This window comes from Symphalangus syndactylus, chromosome 7 (assembly GCF_028878055.3).
Source record: "Symphalangus syndactylus isolate Jambi chromosome 7, NHGRI_mSymSyn1-v2.1_pri, whole genome shotgun sequence".
NCBI classification, from domain to species: Eukaryota; Metazoa; Chordata; class Mammalia; order Primates; family Hylobatidae; genus Symphalangus; species Symphalangus syndactylus.
In genome coordinates, this window is record NC_072429.2 from 32,463,500 (window position 1) to 32,478,785 (window position 15,286).

A 15,286-nucleotide genomic window follows, 5' to 3' on the forward strand; every position below is an offset into this window, starting at 1 on the left:
GGAAGCAGCATTTGCACAAGATCTCACTGAGTTTTTTTTGCAGAGCTGGGCCAGACAGTGCTCTTCCTACCATATCTAATATCCGATAGCGTCAAAATGTTTTGGTAAGCAAGTACTCATGCCTGATGGGTGAGCATCAGAAATGAGTTATAGCTGGGTGTGATGGCTCATGCCTGTAATTTCAGCACTTTGGGAGGCCAAGGCAGGAGGACTGTTTGAGTCCAGGAGTTCAAGAATAATCTGGGTAACATAGCAAGACTCCATCTCTACAAAAAATAAAAAAAATCAGATGGGCATGGTGGTATGTGTCTGTGGTACCAGCTACTAGGGAGGCTGAAGTGGGAGGATCACTTGAGCCCACGAGTTGAAGACTGCAGTAAACTATGAGTGCCACTGCACTCCAGCCTGGGTGACAGAGGGAGACTCCATCAAAAAAAAAAAGTTATGCTTATTTCATATTGTCACTGCCCTCCTGAGATCCTCCACTCCTGGGTGTGACCCTTTGTGGGCTGCCCCACGTAACTCTTCAAGCTCACCTCCTTCTGCTCCTCCAACACAGAAACTTCTGCTTACCTCAGGGCCTTTGCACTAACTGTTCCCTCTGCCTGGAAGTCTGTTCCCTGAAATCATCTTGGTTCACCCTCCTTCATGTCTTTCAGCTCTCACCATTCTAGCTAACGTTGAGCCCCACCCCAGTCTCTAATATATCATTGCTTTATACCCTTCATAGCCCTATTTGCATCTGAAGTCATCTTAGTTGTTTTAGATCTGCCTTCCACTCTAGAATGATGGCTGTTGGGAATGAGTTTTTCGTACCCAGCAGAGTGCCTGAGTCTGAAGTGGGTGGTCTACATAAAGAATGATGGAAAGAAGAATGACACATGAGAAGGAAGAAGGCAGAGACCACTTTAGAGAAAGTCTGGAGGTTTACTCAACAATGTTCACAATCACAATTGTACATGGTAAATCAGTCTTTCACAAAGGCTCATTTTTCCAGGCAGGAGGAGAGGCTGGTGGTCTTGAGCTTTTGGCTTGGAATTCCAGTCTGAATTTCCAAATATTCCCTGCCTGCAACCCCTTTGGTATCCTAGTCTTCAAGCCAATAACAGAGCAGGAGTCTGACTCTGTTCTGTTGCCTGGCACGGCTGAATCAAAGCCATTCTGGAAGCAGATGTTAAGATGAACTTGTCACTTGGTATGTAGGTCCGACTGCCATCCCAGAGGTGGCAGTGGGCCTTGGCTCAAGATCAAGTTTGAACTAAAATATTACTTGGATTTTTCACAAAGCGTGTCCGTTGAAAGCAATAAAGAATTCCAGAACAGAACTGCACTTCTTGTCCCTCTCTCACACTTACAAAACTTCAGAAAACATTAAAAATGCATTACCTCCTAGGAATTATAAAAGATCACCCAACTGTACAAACTAGATATCGCTGAAGCAGAGAATCTGATTCCTCAGTTATTACTGTAAAGTGCTTTGCCACTCTTGTTGAGACTCCAGAGACTAGGAAAATGGACATGCACAGAAAGTCATAAGGAGCTGTTTTCCAAGACATCACCTATTTCTTAAGGAAAAAAAGAAATTCAACTGGTGGGAAGTTTGAAAAGTGAATGTCATGTAGACTTTGGAAATCCATTTGCTACATCTTTAACACAAACTGCTCTTTCTCTCCTGGACCGAATGTCACATCCTCTCGTCAGATTCCTCCTGTGGATGTACCCCGTTCTGCCTGAGCGATTTTTTCCTAAAGGGAAGAATCAATAGTTTCTGACTGTTTTAAAAGCTGAAAGCTCCAACTGGAGGCAGAAGATGGGATGGCTTTTCACACACGTGCCTGCAAGTTTAGCCACCTCCAAAGGCCTTGTTCTTAAAGCAACAGTGCTGTTTGCATTATGAAATGTTTCTGGAGTTCCCCTTTGGAAAGGCTGCTGGTGGGCCACATGGTTACGATACTTTCAAGTCACACCCTACTTTGTGACCTTATTCTCAGAGTAAAGGCTTTAGAGGAAAAGGGACGCCACAGTCTCACCCATTACCTGGCTGTCAGCATCTCTATATGCTCCTGCCTGAGTTTTATGGAGTACCAGCTGGGGATGTGAGCGGAAACCTGAATCCTTGAGACAGGCGGTTTTCAAAAAGGAAGCCATAACAATGAGTGGCTTAGTATTGGCAATTGATCAGTTGGTCCATGAAATGGAGCCAGTCAATTTCTGTCCTTCCTTCCCCTCCCACATACTTTGTCAAGTCCCAAGACCTACTGATGTGGGCTCAGCAATGACAAATGCTGGAGTGCTCAGAGGACACACCCATCCCTTTTCAGGGTGTGAACCCAGACTGGAAAGGAGAACCAAAGGATGGGAAAGGCAGGCCCAGGACAGCTTGCTGCTGCTCCTGCTTTCAAAGGAATCCTGGTCATGCCAGGAACACTGCCGCCCACTTGGGGCAGGACTTTGTGGAAGTCTAGCTAGTGCTTGGCACCCCTTAACCCAATGGTGAGAAACAGGACAAACATGCTGGGGGTTCAGAGGGTAGACCGCAGGGATGGCCCCCAAACAGGTCCCAGTGAGGTAATGCAAGGCCTCCTCTCAGGGGCCAATGAGGCCTTCTAGGCCACAGACTAAATGCACTGCCCAGCCTTTAGTTTGGAGTGTGACTTGCACTGACTGGAATAAATCTGGCTTCTCACCCTTGGGGGACATCGCAGTCTCAGATCTTGTTCCAGGCTCAACATCTCCTGCTTGAAATTAGACATTAAGAAACACACACTCATCCAGTAGGAACTGCACACACCACCAAAAATGTTCCCCTCCCCACAACCCTGCCCCTTTATGTTTGTCTAGCAAGGCACTAGGAAATGGTTCAAGTTTAGGGATTTGCTCTATATTTGCATTTTTCTTTTTAAAAGGCACAGTTTTTATTTTAATGACGCTGCATTGCTCTTTGATGATGAATCTCAATTCAACTCCTCAAACTGCCAACACTCTTTTTATCCTGGATTCTAGAAGGGGCCTCATCTTTTGACTTCTTTCTATAGAGGGCCACTTCCAAAGCTACAGCACTCATTTGGAAAAGGACACTGGGATCAACACGTAAGCGTTGCAAGCACAGGGGCTGCCTCTCTTGCAGACAGGTGGCCAAAGCAGGGCTTGTGCTGGGCCAGAAGTGGAAGTAATTCCTCATCAGCTACACATTCAGTCTGACTGGTAGATGATTGGGAGTGTTTGTCCCTCCCTCCCCCAATAATTGATGGCCTTGAGATCCGCCAGCATCTCAAAGGCAGATTCGTGGCTCTGTTCCCAGACTTAGGTCTCAGTTATTTAATTGGTATATGACACAATCAAGAGACTCAACGCTAATTGGAATGCTGATTTCAAGTATTTCCTGGGCTAGCTGGTGGAAGCCATAGATTGTGGATGTGATTTCCATTTCTGAATCAGTGGGTGGCAGGTTGGTTACAGAAATGCTTCCTATTAGTCTGGAGGCCCTCTAGGAGTCTGACATGTAATTAACAAAGCAAAAAGTAAACACGAAGGGCTGGCATGGAGCTGGGTGTATATCTGGCTGTGGGACATCGGGTTCTTTTCTCCACTGCAAATGAGACTACAGTTGTGATGATGGTGGGAGGTTCCAGGGGTGCAGGCCTTCACCGAGGACCATGCTGTACCACAGCCTCTGCTGAGCTGAGGGACACATGTCCCCCTGCTTCCACAACACCACCAACTTTGGATTTCACAGATTGTCTCTAGGCTGGGGGCTGCCTTGACTGTATTACACCTGGCTGGCTCCTTTAATCACAGCATTCTAGAAATCCATATTGGATGTGGAATACCAGAATCCTATGTAGCATCCTAGTTTGCAATCCAATTATAGAGTTCTTTAAAAATTCTGGAGTTCTATATGAGAACTAGAACCATGATGAGGTCAGAGGCAGGCACTTTGCCCACAGTTGATCCTGGAGGCCTCCAGACTGTATGAGGTGAGCACCTCGCAGCACCTCTGTTCCTCTTTTGAGGCCAGTAATTGCCTGGGGAAGAGAGACAGGGAAATGGAAGCATGGATCAGAGCAAATCAGCCAGCATTTCTAGTTGGAGGTCTACTTGGCCTTTTCTGTGGGCTCAGGGCCATCTGAAACACTGCCCTGTAAAGCTGGTGACTGGGCTGTCCTTGTGCCTGGAGAGTGCTAAAATTGACATTTCAAATACCCAGAGAGCAGGGGGAGATATCCCACATGTCCATAGGTGCAAAGAAATGTCTGGGGGGTCCCTCTTCTGACTCCTCACCTGGCAGCTGATCAGCATTCAGTACTGAACACTCTCAGGGCCCCAAGTATGGCCTTTGACCAGACTAAATTACCTGGGGTTGTGACAGAGAACAGAAGCTGGGCAGTAATTGCAATGTTCCCCCCAGGACGGCGGAAACTCAAAAGCCGCAAGAAGACTTCTTTCTCTTCTGCTGCAGATGAGTGGCATCGATACTAAAAGCTGCCCCAAACAGGCAAATTTTACCTTTCTTTCTAAAGCACCATCATGTAGGAGAGCCATCTGAGGGCTGGGCAACCCTGCAGGACTCACTTTTGGGTGGCCTAGGCTACCTTGGTATTCTCCCACATAATGTTCAAGGGGACATAATGACAAAGTTGAAAAGGCTCTGTTGCTTTTCTGTGATGTCAGCAGGGATTAAAGCAGGCTCTGCTCCCTGTGGGGCTTCTTGTGGGATATGCTCTTCACCCTACCCCCACAACTCAGGGGCTCAAGGACCAGGCAGACCCCAGCCCCTGAATCAAGAGCCCTCTTCACCCTGAACCATTTGGCCAGCACCTTTTACACCTAGTGCCCACAGGGGCCCTGCTTCCCTTGAAAGAGGAAGGCTGCAGTGAGTGCCAGACCCTGGGGGGCCTGCCAAGGGGACATGAGGGCTCAGTTCCTATTGAATTTTTCCAAGACTGTTGAGTTGGTGTGTTCAAACAGCCACTGCTGGGTGAGAGAGGATGGGTTGCAGGTGTTCATGAAGATCCTATGGTCACTTTCACTGCAGTCCATGCAGCTGCCACTGACAGGGTGGTACAGGGTCTTGTCCTACAAAACATGGAGATAATAAGCCAGACAGCACTGGAGACATGTGGCCAGTCAAACCACAGCAACAATACCAGCAATGAGAAAGTGAGGAAGTGACTGACTAGCTGTTCATGCACCTGCTGGTTTTCCTCCTGAGCACACAAGCTGGATGCTGCCCAGCCTCCCTTGCAGCTGGTATTGCCATGGGACAGGGTTCTGCCCACTGGGATGTGGCCAGAAGTGATGCATGCTGCTTCCAGGCCTGGGACCTAGACACTGCCCACGTCCTGTCAAACCTCACTGGTCCTTATGGGGTGTGTGCATGTGTGTGTGTGCTTTTCTTTTATCTTTTTTTTTTTTTTTTTTTTTTGAGATAGGTTCTCACTCTGTCACCCAGGCCGGAGTGCAGTGGCACAATCTTGGCACACTGCAACCTCTACCTCCCAGGTTCAAGTGATTCTCCTGCCTCAGCCTCCTGAGTAGCTGGGAGTACAGGCATGAGCCACCATGCCTAGCTGATTTTTGTATTTTTAGTAGAGACGGGGTTTCACCACGTTGGCCAGGCTAGTCTCAAACTCCTGACCTCAGGTGATCCACCCACCTTGGCCTCCCAAAGTGCTGGGATTACAGGCATGAGCCACTGCGCTTTTCTTTTTAAATGGAATCAGTTGCCAACATTTAAGACTTGAGGATTTCACAGTGAAGTCTAGATTTCTGACTACTCTTGAATGACTACAAAATCCGGCATGGTAGGTTTGTGGCACAAATGAATAAGTGGATGGGCTCTGTTGAAAGAATCAAGCAGGTGCCCTGCTCCCCCCACATCCCGTCTTACTTTGCGGTATTTCCACAGCTGGTTGCCCTTCATGCTGTGGCAGTCATAGAGCGTGACAGGGCTGGTGTGGGAGATGGCATCAAAGCAGAACTTCTTGGTATGCTGGGGGTCTCCAGGCCGGATGTCCTCTCTCCAGGTGAAGGTGAATACCTGTGCACAGGGGCATCATAAATAGGGACAGCAAAGCCAAAGACTTTCTTTTTTTCTCCATTTTTTTAAATTATGGAAAAATTTAAACTCAGAGGTCCAAAAAATAATATATTAACTATGCCTCCTGTTCTAACCACCTAGCTTTAAAAGTTACTAACTTGGCTGGGTGCGGTGGCTCACCCAGCAGTTTGGGAGGCCAAGGAGGGTGGATCGCTTTGAGGCCAGGAGCTTGAGACCAGGCTGGCTAATGTGGTGAAGCCCCATCTCTACTAAAAATACAAAAATTAGCTGGGTGTGGTGGCGTATGCCTGTAATTCCACCTACTCGGGAGGCTGAGGCATGAGAATCACTTGAGCCCGGGAGGCAGACATTGCAGTGAGTCGAGATTGCACTACTGCACTCCAGCATGGGGGACAGAGTGAGACTCTGTCTCAAAAAAAATAAATTACCAACTCAAGGCCAATGTTGTTGCAGCTCTACTTCCACCTCTATCCTTACCCTCACAGTATTTTGAAGCAAATCTCAGCTATCATATCATGTCAGGTATAAACACTTCAGTAAATGCCACTATAACATCTAAAAGTAGTTACTACAAAGTCCAAAATGTCATCAAATATCCACAGTTCAAGTGTTCTTAGGATTCTTTTTTTTTTTTGAGAAGGAGTTTCACTGTTGTCATCCATGCTGGAGTGCAATGGTGCAGTCTTGGCTCACTGCAACCTCCACCTCCTGGCTTCAACCAATTCTCCTGCCTCAGCTTCCCAAGTAGCTGGGATTACAGGTGTGTGCCACCACACCTGGCTAATTTTGTATTTTTAGTAGAGAAGGAGTTTCACCACGTTGGTCAGGCTGGTCTTGAACTCCTAACCTCAGGTGATCTGCCAACCTCAGCCTCCCAAAGTGCTGGGATTACAGGCGTGAGCCACCGAGCCCGCTCAGGATTCTTACCAATTTCTTTTCACAGTTAGTCTGTTTGAGTCACGATCCATTTGGTTGATAACCTTTGTTTCTTTTCAGTAGTTTTACTGAATAATAACTGGCATACAATAAACTGCACACATTTAAAGTGTACAATTTGATACATCTTGACATATGTTTACACCGAGAAACCATCATCATGATCAAGGTAATGAACATACCATCACCCCGCAAAAGTGTCCTCATGCTCCTCTGTAATCTCCTCCTCCTGTCCCCACCAGCCCCCATGTCCTTAGGGCAGCCACTGATCTGCTTTCTGTTTCTAGAGATTAGTTTGCAATTTCTAGAATTTTCTATAAAGGAATCATACAGTATGTATTCTCTTTTGTCTCATTTCTTTCACTCAACATAATTTTGTTGAGAATCGTCTATGTCCTAACAGCATTTGTCAATAATTCATTGCTTGTTATTGCTGAGTTTGCACTCCAGTTCCTTGTCATGGGACATCTTGGTGGTTTCCAGTTTTTGGCTATTACAAATAAAGCTGCTATGAACATTTGTGTACAAGTCTTTGTATGGACATACGTTTTCTTTCTCTTGGATAAATACCTAGGAGTGGAATGACTGGTTCAATGGTCAACTTTCTAAGAAACTGCCAGTTTCCCAAAGTGGCTGTGCCATTTACACTCCCACCAGCAGCATACAGGTCCAGTTCATCCACATCTTTGCCAATCTTCAGTGTGGTCAGTCTTTTTAATAGGTGTGTGCTGGAATTTCCTTGTAATTGCAATTTCTATTTCTCTATTAACTAATGAAATTCAGCATTTTTAATATGTTTGTTTGCCATTCATATACTTCTTTTGGTAAAGTGCCTGCCCACTTTAAAATTTAAAAAAATTATTGACTTTTGAGAGTTTGAGAGGATACAAGTTCTTTCATTTATATATTGTAGATACAAGTCCCTTATCAGATATATGCTTTACAAACATTTTCTTCCCATCTGTGGCTTGCTTTTTATTCATTTTGAATTAGTCCGATTTTTCATTTTTTTCTTTTATGGATTGTGTTTTTGTTGTTGTATCTAAAAAATAATTGTTTAACCCAATGTCACTCCACCCAGGCTGCAGTGCATGGCACAATCACTGTAACCTTGAACACCTGGCTTCAAGCAAGTCTCCCCTAAGCTTCCCACACTGCTGGGATTGCAGGCATGAGTCCACTGTAGTCTGAGCAGTGGCTCTTCCTGCAGGCTGGCTTACCCTCTGCATCCCACCCATTCTGCAGCTGAGGCTGACCATGCCCCTAGGCTCCAAGAGTCAAGGTAATGAACATACCCATCACCTCTCAAAAGTGACGGCTCTGTCCTCATCAATATGAGGACTTCCTCACCTTCTGCATAATCAGCTCAGGGACACAATTCATGGGAGCCCCAGGGCTTTTCCAGAACTCTTGGAAGGGGCATGCCTATCCATGGGGCTGCTGATGGCCACATCTGCTACTATATAGGAAGAGCCAGGTTGAGAATGAGGCCCGCAGAGAGGGAAGCACTCTCTTGAGAGATCCAGCAACATAATCAAGGCTTTTCAGGGACATGAGACAATAACACACTTTTTGTTGAAGGCCATTTGGGCAGAGTATCCATCATTTGTAACCAAAATGGTCCAGACTGATGGTTTTATTGCAATGTGAAGGAATCCCCTTTCCACAGTGTTCAGGAAGATCTTAAAACTCATCCCTGGGGCTGACTCTTGTCATTTATCACTGACCCATGCCTCTCCCTCCCAGCTGGCCGTGTCAGCACCCCAGGCTGCAGATGTTTCAGAGAACCTGGCTGCCAGTCCCTGAGGGGCAGCCCTTACCTGCATGTTGTTCCAGGCAGCCTCCCCGCGGCCCCGGACGCAGCCCTCTAGCCTTAGTGGGGAGCCCAAGGCCCCGTGCTTTGTGTCTGCGCACAGCCCTGTGCCCACATTTCGGATCTGAAAGGGAAAGAGGGAAGAAGTGGACCACTGAGGTGCCTTAAGGTACCCATCGGGTCCCTGCCAGGTGAAAGGGGAAACTAAGGGGGAGACATTAGCTGGATTAAGTTTCAAGTCGTCTTGATAAAACTTGCCCTGGGCTGTCGGAAGTACCTTGAGCCTCTCAATAAAGGAAGACTCAGTCCACAGAGTGTAATCCTCAAAGCACTGCTGTGTTTAGAGCATGCAGAGTCCTGGGTTGGTGGTGGGGGAGTGGAGGTGAGGAGTTGGTAAAGGACTCCCTGGCCCCACTCCTGGAGAAATTGAACCGACAGGTCCAGGAACCAGATTTTACCCCCATTCCAGGTGACCCAGGTGCAGGTGGTCCAGGGACCATACCTTGAAAGCTCCTAGAAAAGGACATGAAACCTTTGCTGTATGTCATGGACTGTCTCTGTCCCTTAGGGCAGGCGAATGGCAAGAGGTGGCAGGAGGCCCCCTCACCCCCTGCTGAGATCCAAAGAACAATAGTTGCCTCTTACCCTTCAACCATGAAGACGGGTGTGGTGGGAAGAGCACTGGGCTAGGAGTCTGAAGCCCTAGGCTGCTCCCTTGCTTAGCCAACAAATACTGATTGGGCACTTACTGTGGGCAGACTGTTGTGCTAGGTGCATAGTGTCACATCATATAGTTCCGACCTTACAGATATCAATCCTACTTTGTCTGAGGGGTAGGGGGCGGTGGTGGCTATGAAAATGCACCACCCAATTTCCTGTTGCATAGAGTCTCATTGCACCCAGATCCTGTATTCTGAATCCACCACTGTGTCCACCCATGGATGGCTCCCAGCCAATGAGTGAGGCAGACTCACTCTTGTGAGATGCTGAACTCCTCTGGCTGGTGATTTGGCTTGCGGACTCTTCATTAACCTGGCCAAAGCTACCTTACAGCTTTACTGCAGTCTGGACTCTTCCTACCCCGGCTCTCCTTCCTTCCCTCGCCCCTTCGCAGAGGTAAGACGAGTGTCGTGGTCTCATGGCTCTCCTAGTCTCCCCAGGAGTCTTCATTTTTCCTCTCAAGTGTTTTAACCATAAATCTCTTGTGTGTCTAATCCCACTGTGGCATCTGCTTCTTGGAGGACTTGAACTAAAACAAGTGAGGAAGCCAACAAACTGGTAAAGAGCCAAAGAGCCTCATGAGGGAAGTCCACACAGCAGTGCTCCTGCAAACTGGTGGTGATGCTGGGGTAGGCTAGCCAGGCAGCTGAGCCAGGCAAGGGCTCTGTGATTTGCTGTGTGAATTTGAGCAAATCACACCTGGTGTTCCTGCCAACCCACCATGCCTCTCGCCTTCCTCTGATAACACCACCCTGACTTTCCATGGGGCTACTGCTCCTCACGCACCCTGTGGCCAGCCGTAGCATCCATCCTACCCTTGCTTTCCGTCTTCCCCGATGGCCCAAGTGATGGGTGCAGGATCAAGAATAAGACTGGATTCTTGTACCTTTACTGGTATACTGGGAAAGAGGCGTATACTTTTTGCTGGGTTGGCCAAGCAGTAGGGGTTGCTCAGCCTGAAGCTTCTGGAAGCCATTTTGATACCTTCAGCATGAGGCCAACACAAAAGGAACATGAGTTCAGCAGGAGAAAAAGAGACTGACATCATTTGAGGCCCTGGATCCAGGTTGTCTTAAGCCATAGCTACCCCAGGCTCCTATGTGAGTCAACCACAATATATTCCCCCCATTTTTTTACTTTAAATTGGTCTTCTGAAAGAGCCCCAACTCTTATGCTCCCCTTTTCCAAGCTCCAACCTATCCATCTATGAATGGGTAGGTCCTCTCAGCTCGGAGACCCAGGATCCCATGATGGCATGCTCATCTGCTCGCAAAGACTGGTCTGCTCGGCCAGCATGGGCCTCATGGGCTGCACCATGTGCAGTTCACAGGGCCCCATGCTCAGGAGGGTCTGACTTGACTTAAAGCTCTGCTGCCACTGTCTTGAAATTCTGAACAATTTTATCTTTGAACTGTTTTGTAAGTGAAATCTGATGGAACAGTGGAGCGTGTGCATGAACAGGGAAGCATGCTGTTCCTCTCTGCCCTGCCTGCATGCAGCATGTGCGAAGACACTGAGTAAATAAGGGCGCTGGGGGTCCCAGAGGCCCTGCTTTCCCTTCAAACCGGAACTCCCTCTGGGTGCGCTAAGAAGGGCAATGGCATCCTAAGAAGCAGGAATGACCAACAAGTCCTGTCATGTTCTTTCTTACTTGTGTTACTGCCCCATGTTAGCCAAGAACTTAAGAAGGAAAGGGAAAGATAGAGCAACCCTTAGTTCCTTTTCTTTGTTGAGGCAGGATCTTGCTCTGTCACCAGGCTGGAGTGCAGTGGCACGAGCACAGCTCACTAGAACCTCGACCTCCTAGGCTCAAGCAGTTCTCCTGCCTCAGCCTCCCAAGCTGCTGCAACTACAGGCACATACCATCACACCTGGCTAATTTTTTTTTTGGTAGAGACAGGGTCATCCTGTGTTTCCCACAGGAAAATGTTTTCAAACTCCTGAGCTCAAGTCATCCTCCTGCTTCGGCCTCCTAAAGTGCTAGGATTACAGGCCTGAGCCACCGTGCCTGGCTCCTTAGTTCCTTTGTCTTCCAGCCCTTTCTTACTCATCAGTAAATGGAAGGTAGAGAGTGTTGGAAGAATATGCACATTATCAGGAAGTAAAGTAAAAACAAGCTGAGTTTGTTGTATGCCATGTTTACACTGTTCTGGTGAGAAATACTTATGCATGCAGCAGGTGGGAAATACAGATCATGTCATTTCACCCATTCTGAACATGAGTTACATGCTGTTAATTTGCATTTTAAATTGTCACTGCATAATATAAAGATGAAAGGTAAAATTCATGCTAATAACTTACAGTTTTAATTTTTCTACACTGAGAACACTAACTAGCAAGTAAAAATACACCATGACACGGCTAGAGAGAGACCAGGAAAGAAAGGAAACAATTATATATTCATGCCTTTCCTCCCTGCACTTACTTTCTACCTTTTGAACATGGGATCTGCATTTGCATTTTGCACGCCCATTAAATTATGGAGCCAGCCCTGCCCTCCAGACTCACCTCCCCCCAAGCTGCAGCTGGGGGCTCCACGGGTGGGTAGAATTTGGGCAGGTCCCAGGCTATCTTCGTCATAAACCACTTGAAACTCTTGCAGTTAAGGGAGCTGCGGAGCTTTTTCTGGACAGCGACATCCCCAGCGGAGAGGTGGCGGTATTCAGGCCGGCGCTGGTAAATGTACTCTGCATACTCGTCCATCCACACTTCAGCCACCCGCTTAAGGTTCTATGGGGCAAGAAGCAGTGGAGGGGTCAGTCTTTCCAAGAAGCCAAAGCCAGGCAGTGGGGTGCAAAGGGTCCTGGCAGGTCGAGGTCAACCTTTCTTATTTTATGTTGCATCAAAAATACCAGCCCCACAGTGAGTTTAGGCCTTCTGTGTTTCTATTTATCATCATACATGTTTTAAGGGCTTCACAGCTTATAGTTGGCCCATAGGCTGCTGTTGTTTTGCCTGCCCATCTTCCATCCCCTCTTCTTCTAGCGATAGCCCCCACTGATTTTCCTCTGGGCAGCCACCCTGTCTCCCTGTCAGCTAATGTGGCAGGAGGAAAGGCATGGACCCAACCTGGCTAATGTGAATACAGGTGCCCCTGGTGCAGGGGCTGGTCAAACAGCAGACCCATTTCCTAAGCCCCACCAATCACAACCAACAGGCATCAGCCTTGGGATTTTTGCAGTAACTATTAGAAGAATCACTCTGTTTCTGCTTGGACTGCAGGGTAAGACAGGATGCCAGCCAGAGCTGCTGGGCCATATGGCTTCCAAGGAGAGATAAGGAGAGCCTGTCCAAGGATGAAATCAACCTAGAATGAAGCAGAGCGGAGGGCTGGATCCAGGAATGCATTCCGTCTTTTAACATCAGAATCCAGCCATGTCTGAAGCTAGAGCTACCTCGGACTTTCCAGTTACAGGAGCCTGTATATTCTTTCTTCGCTAAGCCAATTTGATTTGGCTTTTTGTCATTTTCAACTGAGAGTTTTGACCAAGTTATGTGATAAAGGAAAATTATAATTTGAAACCAAAAGGTGTAATTCCATCAGCAGCTGGAATTTCTAATAATCCTTTGAGGTGCAAAGGTTGCTGCTACTTTCATCATGAAGCACAAAGATAATCAATTTTAAAAAATGACAGCCACATGATTGGCAAGCAGAGGCAGCAGGTGAGGAAAGTGTTTTTGAGTAGACTTGGGGACAGAGGAAGAGGGAATTCTTATGTATGTGATGAAAATTCCTGATTCCATCTGCACTGTAGACCCCACCGAGTGAGAACTTCTGATATGTGATATATCTGAAAGCAAAACTTCATGGTTCAGGGGAAATTCTCTGCTCCAAAACATCTTTCTTCAACCCTTGGCTGTTGTCCCGCCACCCCAATTTTAACTCTTCAGCTTTACCTCCTTCGTAAGTATTTTCCCTATTGCAATCTAAAATTTCCTCTGAAAGGTAAAGGGGAGTTAGCACTTTAAGCTGTTATCAGTCATTTGCACCTCAGTGTGAAGGACTGCTCTAGGAGCAGAAGGTCAGGCAGGGGTCCCAAATGTTTAAACGTTTTCTATAAAGAGCCAGATAGTAAATACTTAGGCTTTGCAGACCATATGGTCTCACCTCTGATGTAGCTATAAAGCAGCCATAGACACCATATAAATGGTGTGGCTGGGTTCCAATAAAACTTACGGATAGTGAAATTTGATTTTCATGTATCACAAAATATTCTTCTTCTTTTGATTCCCGTTCCCTCTAATGATTTAAAAATGTAAAAACCATTCTTAGCTCACAGGCCATACAAAAACAGGTTGCTGACTCTTGAGTAATGGAGAAGGAAACCAACATGAGGGAGGCCCCCGCACTGGAGACAAAATTCACCAGTTCCCCCATTTTGCTGGCTCTGAGTTGGGGACCAGGAAACAGCTGAATTTCCTTGTTGCTACCTAGTTCTTCCTGAGTGCTGAAGAGTCCACAGTGGGTTAGAAAACAGCTCAGGAACTGTGTTTACCCCCACCAGGCCCCTGCACAGAAAAGGCTGTGTTTAATTTAAAACTGTGCTAGAGGAAGTTGAAGGCCTAACAGAGACTGTATACATGAACACTCTAAAACACAATATTTCCTCTGCTTTTTCCAGTATGTCCACCAGGCTCTTTTGGCTCGCTGTCTAACCTGCTCGAGTCACAGAGGTAATGAGGAACTGCTGTAGTTTCACTCCAACTGAAAGCAAGTCCGGCCACTCTGACCATGGCCAGACTGGTTAGGAATGATACTGAAATTTACCAGTGTCATTCTTAAAGGATTGAATAACATCATATTTTAATTCTAATTCTAATTACCATTTTAATTAATATTGCATAATTGTATCTTCCAGACATAGCTTGAAAAGATCTTTCTCCCAGATTTTGAACATTTTTTGCTACAGTTCACTGTTTGCACCAAAGGAAATGACTTTACACTTATTTCTCTCACATCTCCCCTTGTTAGAGACATAAAAAGGACCTTGGGATTTTAGTGGGCTTCGGGCTCCTCATACCTCTACTCTCAACACCTTCCTACTTCCGAGTCCCAGTCCCGTCTGAGGCCCAACTGTATTTCTTGTGCTTGGATTAGAGATTTGCCTGGATCCTTGGAGTAAGTCTCCATTTTTGTTTCAGCAAGTTCGAGTAGTTTCTGTTATTGCCTTCCCTAAGATCCTTTTTCCAGAGGCAAAGATAAGAAAGATTTCAGCAAGTTTAGTAAACAATGTTAAGACTGGCTACTTGTTCCTGAGGCAGGCAAGCTGGTGGACAGCTTATCCTTCCTGAACTGCTTCTACCTCAAGGCTGTCTGGCTGTTTGTCCTTCCGGAGTCCGTACAATCTCAGTTTCTCTCTCTGGCTCTCTCAGAGCTATTAGGACAACTCTCAAATCTATCAAAATGATCATCTAGGGGACAATGCTCTAGAAGGCTTAGGATGTGGCTGTTAAAACATTGAGCACTTTTTTTCCCCCCAAGATGGAGTCTTGCTCTATCGCTCAGGCTGGAGTACAGTGGCACGGTCTCAGCTCACTGCAACTTCCACTTCCCAGGTTCAAGTGATTCTCCTGCCTCAGCCTCCCTAGTAGCTGGGATTACAGGGGCACACCACCACGCCTGGCTAATTTTTGTATTTTTAGTAGAGATGGGGTTTCGCCATGTTGACCAGGCTGGTCTTGAACTCCTGACCTCAGGTGATCTGCCTGCCTTGGCCTCCCAAACTGCTGGGATTACAGGTGTGAGCCACCACGCC

General features: G+C 46.9%; 1 protein-coding gene across 4 annotated transcripts in view; it reads right to left on the minus strand.

Moving 5' to 3' along the window:
* Positions 1–907: 907 nt before the first annotated feature.
* The window catches only part of GALNT10 (polypeptide N-acetylgalactosaminyltransferase 10), a 232,165-nt gene continuing 217,786 nt past the window's right edge, over positions 908–15,286 (minus strand). For all 4 annotated transcript variants that reach the window (XM_055285522.2, XM_055285523.2, XM_055285525.2 and 1 more), the window contains 4 exons: positions 12,039–12,260; positions 8,818–8,934; positions 5,891–6,040; positions 908–5,076 (listed from right to left, as the gene is read on the minus strand). In XM_055285522.2, coding sequence (XP_055141497.1) covers positions 4,918–5,076; positions 5,891–6,040; positions 8,818–8,934; positions 12,039–12,260 — 648 coding nt within the window. In that variant the 3' untranslated portion in view covers positions 908–4,917. The remainder of the gene's footprint in view (positions 5,077–5,890; positions 6,041–8,817; positions 8,935–12,038; positions 12,261–15,286) is intronic.